The sequence below is a fragment of the Pelophylax lessonae genome (genome assembly GCF_965119305.1).
Source record: "Pelophylax lessonae genome assembly, chromosome: 6".
In the NCBI taxonomy this organism is placed as follows: domain Eukaryota; kingdom Metazoa; phylum Chordata; class Amphibia; order Anura; family Ranidae; genus Pelophylax; species Pelophylax lessonae.
In genome coordinates this window covers 251400569-251418993 of record NC_138773.1, presented here as the reverse complement: position 1 = coordinate 251418993, position 18425 = coordinate 251400569, and the positions used below count along the sequence as shown (strand labels likewise).

The 18425-nt window shown below is 45.2% G+C and overlaps 1 protein-coding gene across 2 annotated transcripts in view; it reads left to right on the top strand.

The window, feature by feature from the left end:
- Nucleotides 1–1105: 1105 nt before the first annotated feature.
- The window catches only part of ITGA6 (integrin subunit alpha 6), a 144172-nt gene continuing 126852 nt past the window's right edge, over nt 1106–18425 (top strand). The window contains exon 1 of one of the 2 annotated variants that reach the window (XM_082260297.1): nt 1106–1416. In XM_082260297.1, coding sequence (XP_082116423.1) covers nt 1247–1416 — 170 coding nt within the window. In that variant the 5' untranslated portion in view covers nt 1106–1246. The remainder of the gene's footprint in view (nt 1417–18425) is intronic. The other variant, XM_082260298.1, reaches the window with a different exon arrangement.

Genomic DNA, 18425 nt, shown 5'->3' with positions numbered 1-18425 from the left:
GCACCAGCCCTGGAGAGGAGGAGCCGTACAGAGGAAGCAGCGGCTTTGCTCTCTACTGCAGCCTCCTGCTTTCTCTGTACGGCTCCTCCTCTCACAGGCGGAGTGCATTTGATATCACTCCGCCTGTGAGCCGGGACTATGGAGGGGCCGTTCTAACAGTGACAGCCGCAGCCCCGCTGAGATATCACACAAGAGCTTTACACCACAGAGCCCAGCACACCACAGAGCCCAACACACCACAGAGCCCAACATACCATTTTTCTATTGTTTGGTGACACTCTAATGTAGTCTCTCATCGGGGATGGAGGGGATTCTTTCTATCAGAGACTCTCCAATAGGCACAGAGAGGGCCTCTGTAAGATAAACCCCCCTCCAGGTCCCATTAGACTCTGTTGTAGTCTCTAATGGGGCCTGGTGGGGGGTCTTTCTAACATAGACTTTAAAATGCACACAGAGATGACCTCTGTTCGAGAGACCCCCCTCCAGGTCCAATGATACAACCCCATTGTAGTCTCTAATGGGGCCTGGTGGAGGCTCTTTCTAACAGACTCTCTAACAGAGGCCCTCTCTGTGTTCCTTGGAGAGACCCCCTCCAGGTCCCATTAGGAATGGGGAGGAGTTAGTAAGATGACCACGCCCACACGGGGGGCGCCATAAATATTTCTGCACCCAGGCGTCTGTTACCCTAGGATCGGCCCTGGGGGTGAGGGTGCAGCTCCTGTACACCTGTCTCCCTCTGTCCCTGGGATCAGGAGCTGCAGCCTCATACTGGCAGATTTGTGCTACCTGGGGCCATAGACGATCCTTCCCTGGCTGCCTGCCCAGACCTCTGCATTGTATGAGCCCCTCCCTGGATGGAGATCACTTGCTGCTCATACAGGACAAGGAGTGAGGAGTAAAGGAGTGAAGGGGTGAGGTGTGAGGAGTGAAGGAGGTGTGAGGAGTGAAGGGGTGAGGAGTGAAGGAGGAGGAGTGAAGAGTGAAGGAGTGAGGAGTGGGCTGGGCAGGGAACCCTGAAGAAGAGAAGAGAGCTGGCAGGCTGCAGACAAGACTCGGACGGGCAGGCGGAGAGGCAGGCAGGGCGGGGTGTGTGACATATAAAGAGTCCGATCCCTGCAGAGAACAAGGCTAGCATTGAGCGGAGGGGACGGGGAAAGGGCACAGGGAGGGGGGACCCGGATAAAAAGAAGAATCAGAGAGGGGGGAGGAAGTCATCGTGAGAAATAAGATCGGAGCCGCCAGCAGCATGTCTACCGCCCGGCTTTACCTGTCCTGTGCCGCGCTTCTCTCCGCAACTCTCATCGCCGCCTTCAACCTGGATACCGACAATGCCATCTCCAAAGGAGGGGAGCCCGGGAGTTTATTCGGCTTCTCCCTGGCCATGCATTGGCAGCTACAACCCCAGGACCGGAGATTGTAAGTTCTTCTCTATAGACGGGTCAGGTGCCGGAGGAGATCCGGACAAAGTTCATCGCTTTGCTGCTTCTCTATAGAACCTTTCATTACTGACAACTAGAGCTGCTGCAGAACTTCTTTGCTTAGAACTAGAGAGTCTGAAGGACAGGCTGGTTGTTGGCACGGTGGTTGGCAAATGGCAGTGCAATGGCTGTAGACTGAAAGCGGTAATAAACCCGGTCATTTCATATTTTGCAGTTTACTAATTATTCGATGTGATGGCAGCATTTGTTTTCTTTTTTTTATAGGCTTTGTTTTCTTTATTGTCATCTGGTGATCTGGCCAATGACACTTCCAGGCTCCACTCTGGATGGAGGAGCAATGGAGACACCCTTGGGTGCCATCATTGTTAGTCTATGGGAGGGTAGGGTTAGGTGCACTAGCAGATTTAGATAGACTTGACTAACAAATTCTGGTTTGCATTTTTGAAAGGAGTTCAAAAAAACTAAATAATTGTACAAAAAACACTCTATAAGAGTGATTTTTTTTTTTGCCAAGGGAACTGGCATTTTTTAAGTCCAGTATGCATGGACCCTAAGGCCCCTTTCACGGGCTTTCCGATCAGGTCCGCCTGTCAGATTTTCAGGTGGACATGACTGGATGCTCCATGTACCTCTATAAAGCAGCGAATGTTAGCAGTGACATCTCCGCTAACACCGTCCGATCCAATCCGATTCTGTCCGTGAAATCCAGATGGATGGAAACCCTATTTTACATCCGTCTGGAGGATCGGATGAAAACGGACAGGTGGTTAGTTTTCATCCGATCTCCCATAGAGGAGAGCGAGGCTCTGACAGGTCTGTCTCTGCAAAGTAAGCGGAGATAGACCTGTCATCCGCCTGCTCAGTGGGGATCGGCGGATCGATCCCCGCTGACCAAAACGGAGTCTGCCGGGCGCACCGCTCGTGTGAAAGGACCCTTAGGCTCCTTTCACACTATCCGTCCGTCGGACGGATTCCGTTTTTCTCAGCGGGGGATCGAGCCGCGATCCCCCGCTGAGCAGGAGGATGACAGCTGTGTCTCCGCGCTGTGTGCGGAGACACAGCTGTCAGTTCCCCATGCATCTCTATGGGGGAAATCGGATGGGAATGGACTGTCGGTCCGTTCTCATCCGATCCCATCCGCTGGACGGATGGAAAATAGGGTTTCCATCCGTCCAGATTTGACGGATCGGATCGGATTGGGTGTCAGCGGACATGTCTCCGCTGAGTCCGCTGACATCCGATCCCCCATAGCGATGCATGGGGGGGACCGTTCAGATCCGCCAAAAAAATGGACAGGCCGCCTATGTGAAAGGGGCCTTAGGATGAATGTCAACTTAGCCCTGGTTCACACTGCTGTGACTTCTCATGAGACTTAAGAGTTCAAAGTGGCATGGCAAATCGCGCCTCATTAGAGGCAATGGAACCATTCTAATAGGAGTGACTTGAGTTGCTCCAACTTAGAAAAAGGTTCCTGCACTACTTTTGGTGCGAATTCAATACGACTTGCATTGACTTCTGTTAAAGAAGTTGCATGCAAGCCGCAATGAAGTCACACCAGCATGTTGGAATCTAAGTCGTGCGAAAGACGCGGCAGTGTGAACAGGAGCTCAAGCTGGGTATACACTAGTAGAATTTTATAACAACATTTTAAGTTTTAAGAACGTTCATTCATCTTTCTGATCACTGGTGGGGTCTGCTATCATTTTCAACCACAATGATGGGAAAATTCGAAAAATATTTCAGGCTTGGTTCACATATGGGCGAATCAGATGCATTTTGAACCACATCCGATTCGCATAACGTGAACAGAATGGTTTTCACTGAGGCCGGTTCACATATGTCCAGGGTGGCCACAGTCCGTTTTTAGAGTCTTGTGCATTTTTGAGTCCAGTTCACCTGCGATTTCTAGTAAAAATTCATACCTGAATCACACTTAAACCAGTGAACAAAACCGCTCCGGAATCTTTTTAAATACTGCGGCCGGACATATGTGAACCGAGCCTAATATCTCATTTCAGATATTGGATTTGATGGGTTTATATCAGTATCTTGGCGAGGTGGTTGTTAGACTCTGCCACTGAGGGCACGTGCCCCAGGTCTTCTGCTGAGTGTCCTGGTCTCCTGTGAGATTTGGAGATGATACATTGTATGCATAATCCAGTTATGGAAGATTGTATAATTTATCTTCTTTTCAGTTCATCTATGGTGGTGGTGGTGGTCTGGTTTTTCATTTGGTAAAATCCATTCATTCCAAAATCGAATGTTAAAAGCTGATGAGATCTTGAACAAGTTTTGAACGTCATTCACATGGACTGAGAATTTTAGTACATATTTTCATTCCAAATTCTACTGGCGTATACCCAGCTTTACACTTGTAAGCATTTTTTCTTTTTGAGATAAATTAATAAAAGCTGACTATTGTAGGAACCCCTGTCAAGTGGTAAATGGTTTGTCTCAACCTTCTAACTGCCACTCTTTCTGGACAGCTTGGTCTGTTAAAGGAATTTGAAAAATAACAGACTTACTGGTTAGATCACTAAGTGAAAATAAAGGGAAAAAAAGTCTATGCAGCCACCACATCTAAGAATTGGTAAGCTACTATATATACATTTTTTGTTTTTGGGTTTAGTAGAAGTTAAATAGAGACGTTGCATGATGGGCAAATGCTTATTTTCTCGATTTGATGAGTTTATTTTATTAGTCTTGTGTGAGGTGCTTGTAAGTGCCGGTTCACACTTATGCGCTTGCGCTTGCAATGCGAATTTGCAGTGCGAGTTTCCCTTGTGTTTTTCAATAGTACCAGCGCGATTGTAATGAAAATTTTATTGCGTTGATTATGTTAATTAAGCTCAGGAGGGGTGGAGCTGAGGGGAAAATCAAACAAAAAATAAAAATTCGCACATAAGAATTCGCACATATCTGAACTGATAATGCGAGTCCAGACCGATTTACATTGATGTCTATGGAGACTAAATTCGCAACGCAACTCTGTAAACTCGCACAAGACCCTTTTTATCATCGCATCACATTCGCATCTGGATCGCAACGCATAGATGTGAACGAGTGTCACGAATTCAATGAATTTTGTAAATGCATGCGATTGGAGACTATTTAGAACGCATAGCATTCGCAGTACAAGCGCATAAGTGTGAACCGGCACTTAGACTCTGGTACTCAGTACACGTGTCCCAGGTCTTCTGCTGAGAGTCCTGGTCTCCTGTGAGAAATGGAGATGATACATTGTATGCATAATCCAGTTATGGAACATTGTATCATTTTATCTTCTTTTCAATGTATCTCTATTGTTTATTTTTCATTTTTCCTATAAACAGTATTACATTTGTTTTGATTTTAGCCATGTCATCATAATGTCTCATTCATTTTTGTTCAGCTAAAAAGATTATATTCGTTTTAAGACTCATATTTGATCCAAATCAGTCACCATAGTTTTCTACCAGCCCCTCAGCATTTTAAATCTGTATTTCCAGAGATGCCCCCGGACAGGGGCAGACTGGCAACTTTCGGCCCATGGGGCAAGTACAAACCAGAGGCCCATGGTGCAGCGACTCGGCCCCCCCTCCAACTTTCCCTCACCCCCCTCCCACTCTCCCTCTTCCCGGCCTCCTCCTTACCCCCATTCCAGAGCGCTCTGTCCTTGTCTTCATCCCACACTCAGTAGATCACTGGTGGGGACTTTTTACTTCTCTTCACCAGGAATCCTTTAGGCATGTCTGTGGCAGAAGTGGTGCAGCCTTTTTATTGGGCATCAGAGCAGCCCAGGGGGCACTTGCCCCCCTGCCCCCTGGCCCAGTCCTCCCCTGCCCCCTGGACTCCTAGATCCTTAGAAACACCCCACGTCTCCTGCACTTAAAGTGACTCTGCCATGAGAAATGTATGGAGGATGCCATTGCTGGCTGTTTCTTTGAGAATGTCATTTTCCTGGCTGCCATGCTGATGAGTCTGGCCCAGAACAAGTATAGAGATAAGAAATTCTGACAGTTAGGCCCCTTTCACATGGCTCCGTTCTGTCGACGGAGTCCGTTCTGCTCAGTGGGAGATTGATCCGCCGATCCCTGCTGAGCAGGCGGATGACAGCTCCGTGTCTGCTCTGTGTGCGGAGGTGGAGCTGTCAGATCCCCGCTGTCCTCTATGGGGGAATCGGATGAGAATGGACCGCCTGTCCATTCTCACAACGCACAACTGATTGGCTTCCTGTGCTGCTTTTCCCTCACCAGGCTCATCCGATCTTATCCGTTCTCATCCGATCTTATCCGATCTGATCCGCCAGACGGATGGAAAATAGGGTTTCCATCTGTCTGGATATGACGGACAGGATCGGATCGGATGGCAGAGGGTGTCAGCAGACATGTCTCCGCTGACATCCACTGCCCCATAGGGATGCATGGGGCATCCGATCAGATCCGCTTGAAAAACTGACAGGCGGATCTGATCGGACCGTATGTGTGAAAAGGGCCTTATTTACAGTTCACCTGTGACACAAAAAATTTGAAGCCAAGGACAGCCAGGCAACTAGCATTTTCAAAACTATAGTAACCCTTACAGGTCTCCTCTCATCCTGTGATTGGACAGTAAAAAGAAAAGCAGAAGACTGATGACCTCTTCTCTCTGATACTCTCTTCTCTACCTCTGTTAGCATGCTCCTAGCAGTGCAGCACAACGGATTGGCTTCCTGTGCTGCTTCTCCCTCACCAGCCTGAGCTCTGCTGTTATTAATGGAAACATTACTTGTGTGTAATTTAAGCTTAATTAGCTTTAAGAAGGAGGTGCTTGTTTGTCCCAAGCAATGAGTATTTTCATGGCTATAGTACAGGTTACACAATGAAATGGCTGCAGGTGACGTGTGTTTAGTACTACAGGTTGCATGCTGCAGTTTTCAGTGGCTCCATGGTTGTTTTCAGTGCAGAATCTGTCTTACAATGTATTACTTATGAGGAACTGAGATGTTATCTTCTGCTGGAGGCTTTCTGTGAGCTCTCCTGTGCAGGTCGAATGTAACTGCTTTATTGTGGATCTTGTGTTTGAACATATGCCTCACATCGCTGCTCAGTGAACTTTGAAACTGTTAGACTAGGTAAATGATTAAGCCGATAAATCATCTATGTGTTGCGCCCTTGCAGCTTTCTTGATTCATACCGCAGACAGGATGTGTCGTAGCAAATTATTAATTTACTACAAGACAATAAAGTGACTGTCAGTTACTCAGAATTGCTATAAAATTACGTAAATACATGAAAAGTGGCGTTCAATCTAAAAATAAATGTAAAGTTAATAATAAATGGTAAAGTGATTTTAAAGTCTTTTCTTTAAAAAACAAAAAAACAAACATGTTATACTTAGGCTGGCCATACATTATACAATTTTCTGTACAATTTTCTTGAAATTTACCTTCAACTATGTAGTACAAAGGCCTGCCTAATTGGATACAAGTGAAAGTGTTGTTTAGCTTTGATCTCATATTATATGGTTTTTGGTAAAGCTAACAGAAAATTGTACAAGTAAATTAAACATGTATGGCCAGCCTTACTTTCTCTATGCAGTTGGTTTAGCACAGAGCAGCCCAGATCCTCCTCTTCTTGGGTCCCTCTTTGGCCTTTCTGGCCCCTCCCTCCTCTTGAGTGTCCCCAGAGCAAGCAGCTTGCTATGGGGGCACCCGAGCTGAGTCACAGCCCCCTGTGTCCATTCAGACATGGAACCGCGACCCGGCCCCTCTCTCTCCTGATTGGCTGAATGATTTTAAATGACAGCAGTGGGAGCCAATCGCACTGTCTCAGCCAATGAGGAGGGGAGTCCCAGGCAGCTTAGACACTCCTGCAACATTGTTGGATAAAGACGGGCTCAGGTAAGTATTAGGGGGCGGGGGGGGGGGGGGTACTGCACAGGTTTTTTTATGGTAATGCATAGAATGAATTAGGATGAAAAAAACACAATCCCTTTAAAGCGGTAATATACTCAAAAAAAAAAAAACCCTGCAAGACAAAGGCATAATGAGCTAGTATGCATACTAGCTCATTATGAAATACTTACCTAAGATAGAACGAAGCCCCGACACGGACCCCCGGACATCGCTGTGGGAGCGGCCATGATCCCTCTGCGTCTCTTCCGGGCGCTGTGAGTGGCCGGAGCCGCGATGCGTCATCCCGCGCATGCGCGCGGGAGATTAACTTTCCGGCAACTTTCCGGCAAGGAACTCTGAAGGTCCACTCGCGTCAGTGCAAATATCTCCTAAACCATGCCGGTTTAGGAGATACTAATTGTACCTACAGGTAACCCTTATTATAGGCTTACCTGTAGGTAAAAGTCACAAAAATCGGTATACTACCGCTTTAAGTTAAATGTAAAATGTTGGGTGCAGGTTCTCAATCAGATTTACTTCTGTTCTACTTAAAAAAGAAAATCTGATTTTCTGCATATGATAAAATATGTATAAAACTGTTGAAGAGAAGTTCTTTTAGCCAATAAATATTAAATAGCTTGGATCCAGTTTGAATGTACTGAGAATGAATGTGTCAGGAGTACCTGACCTAAGCCCGCATTCACATCTATGCCATACAATGAATGTTTTATAACACAAGAATGCACTGCAGGCAAGAAACAATTGTTTTCTGTGATGCCTGTTCAGACACCTGTGTAGTATCACACTGCGATTCTGAAAAAAAGAAAGTTCACATGTTATTTCTTGTGCTGTAGATGTCTCAAGTAAGTGGGAGTAAAAGGCCTCATGCACACTGGGCATTTAGTAGGGTTGCACTGATACCATTTTTATGGCAGGGAGTATGAATATCTATATTTTTGGTCAAGTACCAAAAGTCAAGTCACATACAGGGCCGGGACAAGGGGTGGGCAGGAGGGACAGTTGCTCTGGGTGCAATGGTTTATTGCAGGGATGGGGGGACACCTTGACCCTAACCCTAAGGGAAGGGATTGGCATCCTTGCCCTGGGTGCTGGACGACCTTATCCCGGTGTTCCGTGAGAATTACCTACCCGTGAGAAAAACCTACCCCTCGTCACTTCCGGTTCACGGCACTGTATGGAATGCAGCGCTTACATTAAAACAGCTGGGCTGCAATACGAATCATCTCCGCTCGTGTGCCTGTTACTTCCCTGATCTCGGCAACTAAATATAAAAGCGGCGGCGGGTGTATGTAAACATAAATCACGGAGACGCCAGCCGCTTTTATATTTACTTGCCGAGATCAGGGAAGTGACAGGCACACGAGCGGAGATGATTCGTATTGCAGCCCCGCTGTTTTATTTAACCGCCGCGTGGGTAGGTTTTTTCAACGGTACACTGTGCTATTTCCATACTAGTGCGCATGCGCACTAGTCTGCTCCTCTGTTGTCCCTTTAGGTATCCGGCCCTGTGAGCATGCGCACTGCTGCGCTGCTCAGCTGTTCCTGGCCGGAAGTGACGGGGGGTAGGTAATTCTCACGGGGTAGGTAATTCTCACGGAACACCGGCACTGGTCACATGTACTAGCTATTTGATTGACTGACAGGGGTTCATCTCTTTCCAGCACATTGTAGAAGAGTAAACATCATTATAAAATGTTAGCTAGAGAATAAACGAAATCTAGAAACAGAAAATCTTGTTTTGCTAATAGATTTGTTACAATGTGTGTGGCATTTGTACATGACTGTTATTTAAATAGAACTAAACACTAACTAGATATTTAGTTTTCTGAAACACTTTTTATGATAAATAATTGCCTTTTTTATTTATATATATATATATATATATATATATATATATATATAAATGTTTTTCACTAGGTTCACACTGTAAGCGGGTCCAGGAAAGCATGTTCATTAAAACGGTAGTATAACGATTTTTGTGACTTACTATAAGGCTTACCTGTAGGTACAATTAGTATCTCCTAAACCTGCACGGTATAGGAGATATTTGCACTGCATGCAGCCGCTGACGGACCTTCAGAGTTCCTTGCCGGGAAGTTGCCGGAAAGTTAATCTCCCACTCGTGACGTCATCCGGCATTCACTCACAGCGCCGGAGCCGCCGAACCCGGAAGAGACGCCGAGGGATCATGTCAGCTCCCACAGCGGTGTCCGGGGGTCCCTGTCGGGGCTTCGTTCTAAGGTAAGTATTTCATAATAAGCTAGTATGCGATGCATACTAGCTCATTATGCCTTTGTCTTGCAGGGTTTTTTTTTTTTGAGTATACTACCGCTTTAACCTGCAGACAACCCCAAGGAAAATATGCTGTTCTTAATAGCATCAAAAAACGCAGCGCAACAGTCATGTACAAATGCCACACACATTGTAACAAATCTATTAGCAAAATAAGATTTTCTGTTTATAGATTTTATTTATTCTCTAGCTAACATTTTATAATGATGTTTACTCTTCTACAATGTGCTGGAAAGAGATGAACCACTGTCAGCCAATCAAATAGCTAGTAGATGTAACCAGAGCAGGGATAAGGTCATCGAGCACCCAGGGCAAGGATGCCAAACTGCGAATTATAATGCTTCCTCTCCATCTTGTTCAACCCTGTAATGCCACACTACCATGCCACAGTTGCATGCATTGCAAGTGGTTGTGGCACAGTCCCACCAAACTCAATACATGAGTTTAACAAATGGTACCACTTGTCAAACTCTGTAGCCCGGTCGCCAAACAAACCATTAGAGACAGGATATTAAGTATGGGGTTGTCTGGCAACGATCGCTGGGTTTAAGCCCCGTACTTCCAGTTTTTTTTTTTTTGTTTAACCCAGCGGGTTAAATGAAACAAAACTCACAGCTCAGGTCGGAGTTGCTGTACTAACAATCTGATGTTAGTACAACGACCTCCCCTGTTGTGCTATTGCATTCTGACCGGGGGACGCCCCCCTCACCAGAACACTCCGGTCAGCGCTCTCGGCCATTGGCTGAGAGTGTTGATTGGGATCTGGTTGGCAGACTGTTTTTGGTCATGACCCTTCGACAGAAGCAGGCTGAATGGCCAGCTTCTGTCAGACGGGCTGCCATACACACAAGCCAAATGTCGCCCGATTTTTATTGAACCATCCGATGTCGCTAGACATTTAGCCCATGTGTACTAGGCGCTAGACAGGCATTGAGAACGCACCTCAGTTGCCTGGTTTAATTGCACTGACAATGCCCATGTTTAAGGCGCCTATAGCAGCTCATTCATTTATTACAGGTACTTATAGGGCTTTTAATTTTATACAGCACTGCACATACAGTATATATAATACATTTACATCAGTCCCTGCCAGGGCCGGCCCTACCATGGGTCCCACTGGGTTCATTGGACCCAGGCAGCACTTTGAGGGGGGCGGAAAATTAACACCCAAGATTTTTTTTTCAGCAGTTCTTTGTGTCATCAGTTTGTGGCGCCTTTATGGGCGGCATTTCACTATCTCATACCGCCGCTTGTGGTGCAAACTGATGAGTATGAGGGGGCGCAGTGTCTCCTCCTGGGAACGTCTCTCACATAATCGTGGTGTGGGCAATGACAGACATCGGCGCACTCCATCTCACTCAGGGCAGGCTGGATCTTCTAGGGCAGTGGCCGCAGCATACACAGGAGTGACAGGAGGACTGAGGACAGACATGGGTGTTTGATGGACTGGTCTAGTGGTGAGTTATGGAAGAGGATAACAGTATATATAATATTTTCTAAATGTTATATGTTATATAAAATATTGGATGCGGGGGCCTTTTGGTGGGCGTGATTTTTTTTTCTTTTTGGGAGGGGGGGGGGGGCAGCATTTCATCCTTGGACCCAGGCAGCACTATGTTTTGGTCCAGCCCTGGTCCCTGCCCTCAGGGAGCTTACAATCTAAGGTCCCTAACTGACATTCATACATTACATACACATACTAAGGACAATTTAGACAGGAGCTAATGAACCTACCAGCATGTCTTTGGAGTGTGGGAGGAAAACCGGGGTACCTGGAGGAAACCCAGGCAGGCACAGGGAGAACATGCAAACTCCAATCAAGTAGTGCTGTAGCTGGAATTTAAACCAATGACTGTAGTGCTATTAGGCAGAACTGATAACCCTTTACAATAGACATCCAACAAATGGTAATGGAACAAAACCCGACCTGTGCTTTTTTTTGTTTAACACAGTGCACCTCAACACACTCATTTGACCACATACTACCACAACACATAAGTGTGAAGCCAGCATTACTGAAAACTTCTGATTTATAAAGATTGAAAAAAGCTTTTGAAGTTGATTAGCATGTTAAAGTGGTTGTAAACCCATTTTAAAGTCTTTTCCCTATAGGTAAGCCTATATTAAGGCTTACCTATAGGTGCTATAAATATCTCCTAAACATGCACCGTTTAGGAGATATTTACAGTGCATGCGGCCGATGACGTCATCGACGCATGCGCTCTGAAGGAATGGCCACCCGTAACGTTCCTTCAGAGCCCTAAGCCGTGAACGGCGGCTCCTGTGCGCGGGAGTGATGTAATCGCACCTCCGGCCAATCAGATGGCCGGAGGACGCGAACAAGGAAGCAGGGTGGCCAAACATGTCGGCTGTCCTGACGCTGAGCAGGTGACACTGCGGGGGCTTCATTTAGTCCCGGTTCACACTTCTGCGATGCGGGAATGCTGCAAATATGCAGCGTGTTCCCGCATCGCATCCGCACATCTGGCAGTTCACACTGCCATATGCGATACGCAGTGGGTGTCAATTAAAAGTTAACGACACCCCCAGTTGCGATTGCATATCGCAGTGCGATCTGCAAGTACGCACAGAAACCGATCGCGCAAGTGTGAACCACTGTGCGATCCGATTCTACTGCGGCTCAAAAAAAGCCTCATGTGCGTGTTTGGTGCGGATACAGTGCGAATTCAGCTATACAAAGTGTATGGCTGAACTCGCATCCGCACATCAGATCGCATGTAATTAGGAGCAGTGCGTTCCGAATTACATGCGATCTCCGCAAACGCGGAAGTGTGAACCGGCACTTAAGGTAAATATTTCATAATGAGCTAGTATGCAATGCCTTTGTCTTCACAGGTTTTTTTTTTCTCCTTTTTGTTTAAAGAGGAAGTAAACCCTCCTCTGCAACTTTTACCTATAGGTAAGCCTATGATAAGCCATGTACCGTTTAGGAGATATTTACCTTACATGCAGCCAGTGACATCACTGGCGCATGCGCTCTGAAGGAACACCCGCTGATGCCGTTCCTTCAGAGCCCCGTGCCGTGACCGTCGGCTCCCGCGCGCATGCGCGGGAGTGACGAAATCGCGGGTCCGGCCAATCGGATGGCCGGATGCCACGATCCCGGAAGACGGGCGACTGAATGTTCAGTCGCCCTTAATACAGGTAAGCGGGCGGCACGGCGGGGGCTCGTTCTAAGGTAAGTATTTCATAATGAGCTAGTATGCGATGCATACTATCTCATTATGTGTTTCTCTTTCAGGTTGGGAAAAAAATTAAATACATTTTTAATGAGTTTACTACCTCTTTAAAGCTTATAGGAGATGTCAGTGTCTGGGCTTAGATCTGCTATACTAATACTAAGATGACAAGACCCTGTAGAATAGATTATACACTTTGCACCAAGGAGAAGTGAAACGACTTTCCGTCTAACAGGCTGAAGCTCGTAGTTCCTCTAACTTAGAGAACGCACAGGCTGCTCAGTAAGGAGCTTGCAGTAGCTTTAGTCTTTGTATCACCATTGTGATGGACAAATCTGTTTTCTATGGGATCCTGATTGATTATAATCACAGCAGTAGGGTTAATTGCTCCCCACAACCCCTGCCCCCACATGCACTTTTGTCCCTGTGAGAATTCGTTTTTCAGATTCCATTTCCCCTGCCCTCTGATGGGTTGCATTGTTCTCTGTGCTTGCACTGCCCTTTCACACCCTGATGGCTTCTCTGTATGCTGACTGTCAGCTGCACAATAAAACATCACTGTAACATTAGAATGAAGTGAGGTGGAGCTCTTTGGAAACCACAAAAAAATATTTCTGTGCAGCTGTATTACACAGGTATTGTCTGCAGAGGCATTTGATACATGGCTGTTATTATATATATATATATATATATTTAACCAAACCAACCATCAACCCATCTAGTTATTTAATTTTCCAAAAGGAAAACTTATTTGAAATGTGATATATATATATATATATTATCTGTCCCATAGATATGCAGGTTATTTGAGCCCGCCGTGAAAAATATCCCACCTTGGTTTAACACTTTAACCACTTAAGCCCCGGAAGATTTTACCCCCATTCCGACCAGGGGGTATTTTGCCATTCGGCACTGCGTGATTATAAACGGACAATTGCGCGGTCGTGCGATGCTGTACCTAAACGAATTTGACGTCCTTTTTCCCCACAAACAGAGCTTTCTTTTGGTGGTATTTGATCACCTGTGCGATTTTTTGATCATGCGCTATAAACAAAAAAAGAGCGACCATTTTGCAAAAATAATATTTTTCACATTTTTTTATATGAAATTCCCCCCAAAAAAATGTAAAAATCCAAATTTTTTAACATTTTCGGCCAATTTGTTTTATGCTACATATGTTTGGTAAAAAAAACGCAAAAAGCGTATTTTGATTGGTTTGCGCAAAAGTTATCGCGTTTACTAACAAAGGGAAAGATTTTTGTAATTTTTGTTGTTTTTTTTTTAACGCGTAATGGCGGCGATCTGCGATTTTGGGGCGGACAGATCGGACCCTTGACTGACATTTTTGACACTTTTGAGGTTACCAGTGACATTTCTACAGTAATCAGTGCTATAAATATGCACTGTTACTGTAAAATTACACTGGTAGTGAAGGGGTTAACTTTTTTTGAGAGGGAGGGGTGGTGTGTGTCCCTAGGGGCGTGATTCTAACTGTGATTGGCTGTGGCTTGAGCTGTAGGAACAGTGATCAACGGTCCTACATAGTAGAACCGTATGATCACTGTTTCTACACAGGGGAGAATGACAGGCGGCCTGTTTACATCAGCCGCCTGCCTTTCTCCCTCTCCACCGACGATCGCCGAGTGACATCGGGTCCGCTGGTCACAAGCGCGGGGGGGGGGGGTCTGTGACTGTGCCTCTGGCGGCGCGCGCTCGCTCCCAAGAGCCTCACAGGCTAGTGACGTACCCATACGTCACTTTGCCTGTGAGGGGCTGACCGCCGCAGTACATGTACTTGCGGCGGTCGGCAAGCGGTTAAGAAGCTCACTATTGTCTTAGCTTTGGAAACCCATTGGCAGGGCTGGCCCAAAACATTGTGCTGCCTGGGTCCAAAAATGAAATGCTGCACCTCCAAAAAAAAAAAAAAAATCACGTCCACCAATTTTATTTTATATCATGATAATTAAAACTAAAATTAAATACAATTTATCAGGAAGTCAGATTTATATGCAACAGCACCTTGTCTACATGCACAATTATATGACATACCATTATGTTCAATTCCAAACCACAAACTCCAGTATTATTTTGTTTGTCTGAATGTCTGACGTCATTGCGCACACTACAATTACATAAGGAAGGTTCCCCGGAGGAGACCCCCCCCCCCCCCTCATCAGTTTGCACTACGGGCAGCACTATGAGATGGGGAAATGCTGCCCATAACGCGCCACAAACTGATGACACAAAACGGCTGGAAAAAAAAATCTTGGGCATCAATTTGCTGCCCCTCTCAAAGTGGGACTCATGGTAGGGCCGGCCCTGCCCATTGAAAATCACAGAATATTTGGTACCTAGTTGCCTTTCATGTGTATCCATCAGGGGTTCAGAACTGATGTCACATTTAGATACATGCGGTGACATTGCCCGAAGAGGAGATGTTTTCGGTCCTGTGCTTATCAGAAAGCCTATACTATCTTAAATAAAGCCCATTTAAAGAACTCAGTAAAAGCTCTTTTGAACAAAAAAAAGGTTGACTGCCAATTTCCGTCTGCTTACAAATGTTTCCACTGCTGAAAAGCAAACAATTGCCAGGTTCTGGAGGAAGCCAACTATCCTTTTCAAGGACCTTAAGCCTTATATAAACATTTTGCATGACGTTGGAGAAAATGGCGGCTACCTTGGGTAAAAGATTGTACAATCACACACTAGGGGGTAGATCTAATAAAACTGGAGAGTGCAAAACCAAATGCAGCTGTGAATGGTAGTCAACCAGCTTCTAACTTTAGCTTGTGCAAACAAGCTTTGATAAAAAAACCTGAAAGATGATTGGTTTCTACAGATTGCAGAGCTGCACCCGATTTTATGCTTTCCAATTTTAGTAAATCAACCCCTAGGTCCAGGTCAATGGGCTTGTCTTGATGGCTTCAATTTGAGAGGCTTCTGAGATCATTCAGAATTCATTGCATTTGTTCTGAGGTCCATCTTCTTGACCCACATTTGCATTCCCATAGACATGTATGGGGTTGCAAACCTGTTTGAAAGTCCGTTGACACAGGTGCAAACTGCCTGGCTAGATATGCGACATTCAAACACAGTTAAATATAACTTTAAGGTGGCCTGGAGAGATTTTCCAGCACATTGGACATTATCTGACAGTGTGTCTTTCCACTGTATATATCGAATTGGAATGATAAAAAATATATATTTATATATTTAAAAATTTCCTCCATTAGGAGACACTTTTACATTTTCCTCGACCCGCCGAGGAACGAGGGTTTGGTATTTTCACGGTAGGCCGACATCATTTGCTAACCCAACACTTTAAGCACTGGGAACGAGGGTATGGTTATTTCACGGGAAGCCGTTGTAATGTTAAAAAACCCTACCCCGTGAAAATTCCCTACCCTCGTCACTTCCGATGTGAGCCGATCATTTACTGCCTGAGCATGCGCACTGGGAAGCGGCTCAGCTAATGCATGACGTACGTGCACAGGAAGTGATGAGGGTAGGGAATTTTCACGGGGAAGGGTTTTTTAACGTTACACCCAATTGTGGCGTTGGAGGACCCCTCAACAATAAATTATATGGCAAATAAAAAAGTGAACTAAAATAACTGATAAACCATATTTGTTCATAAAAAAAAAAAGAAAGGTTTGCCCCAGTTTTATTGACTGTAAGAATACACATTACACAGGTAATTGGAACTTTTATGCATCACATTACAATAGTTACAAAAAAGTCTTTCTTTCTGCACCTAGAATCTGCAAAATCTTTAAGGCTACGTTCACATGTGGGCGTAGCGGATCGTGGGCAGAATCACAGCGATTCTGCCGCGATCCGGAAATCATTGCAAATCGCGGGACGCCTGTGCGATGCCCATGATTTGCAATGGCACCCCAAACGCTGTGCGATTTTGCAGCGATTTCCACCTGCTGAATCGCAGTAACATCGCGCAAACAGAATCGTGGGATGCATGATGCACAAAAGAAGCTCTTTTACCTTTTTTGGGTGTCATGCGTCCCGCGATTCTGTTTGCGCCATGTTACCGCGATTCGGCAGGCGGAAATCGCGGCAACATCGTTTGGGGTGCGATTGCAAATCACGGGCATCGCACAGGCGTACCGCGATTTGCAATGATTTCCGGATCGCGGGCAGAATCGCTGTGATTCTGCCCACGATCCGCTACGCCCACATGTGAACATAGCCTAACTAACTTATCAAACTGTAACATCTTGAGGACTCTGCTCTCCACAGCCAGTAGTCACAGAGCACTTAGTCTTTCAAGGTCATCGTGGTTCTAAGATAATTCTTTATCAGTGCCAATTTGCTGAATGACCTTTTTCCTGAAAAACTAGTGACCATCATGCTTAAATACATTCTAGGAGCTACATTAACACCTGGAAAGGTTAAAGCAAGACCCTTCATCATGTAATAAAACTACCTGTTGAGATGGAGTGAGACATGACCAGACCTTGGCAAAGTCTGCAATCTGGACAATTTCCTTAACAAACTCACTACCAAAGTCTCAAAGGGAAAATACTTTTCATTTTTTATAAAGGGAATCTGTGGCCCCCCTCTAGCAAAGGGACCCAGGGCAATTGCCCCTTTTGCTCCCTCCTTAAATCCTGCACTGGGCACCAGCCCTCCATAGGGCCCCTGACCTCTAACATTGTTCCCATACTTTTATTGTGTGGGCATAAATGTTTTTTTTTTTTTTTCTACGGTTGGGGCGTGTAAGGATTTGGAAGAATTTAAAGGGCCCTGTTCTCAAAAAGCTTGCGAACCACTGATCTAAAAGACCTTAAACCAGTGATGGCGAACCTTGGCACTCCAGGTGTTTTGGAACTATATTTCCCATGATGCTCATGTACTCTGCAGTGTAGTGGAGCATCATAGGAAATGTAGTTCCAAAACATCTGGGGTGCCAAGGTTCACCATCACTGCCTTAAACCAAACCATGCAAACAGTTTTTATACAAGTGCAAAGTGCTTACCCTTGATGGTAACTGAAATAATGTTGTGGTTTTAAAAGAAGATATAACCCAAATACTGCAGACTTCCTGTTAGGGAATGTTCTCAAGTTTACAGATGTCTACATCTGTCTGAGGTCATCAGACTGTAAATTTAGACAGATCTGTTATCTCAAGTCTTCCAGAGGTACAGAGAACTTTATAGGGGAGTCTTCTTAATCTATATTTTCATGAAAATCCACTTGTGATTTAATTTTAGTAATTTGCTTTACTGAATGATTTCCTATACGTACCACAAGAGATGGAGGAGCTTTGCAAATCAATAATAATATTTGTAACTTTATAGGTAGGCCAAAAAAAGCTCCCGATGATTGATATCTGATAGGCAATGTCTGGTCATGTAAATTGTAGTTATGATTGATGTTTTCATATGTTGGCCGCATGTACAGCATTTGCTGTTATAGCAATAACGATTGTCATTATAATATTTGCTCTGGTTATATGCATGTGTGGACAAGTATGACAAAATCTAGAGTTAATAAAGCAACATAGAAAATATTTTCACTGTCGGCAAACCAAAATATGCTTTATTCTGCCATAAACACAAGATCTCAAGTATTTCACACTACAGACAGTGTTTTGTCAGAGGA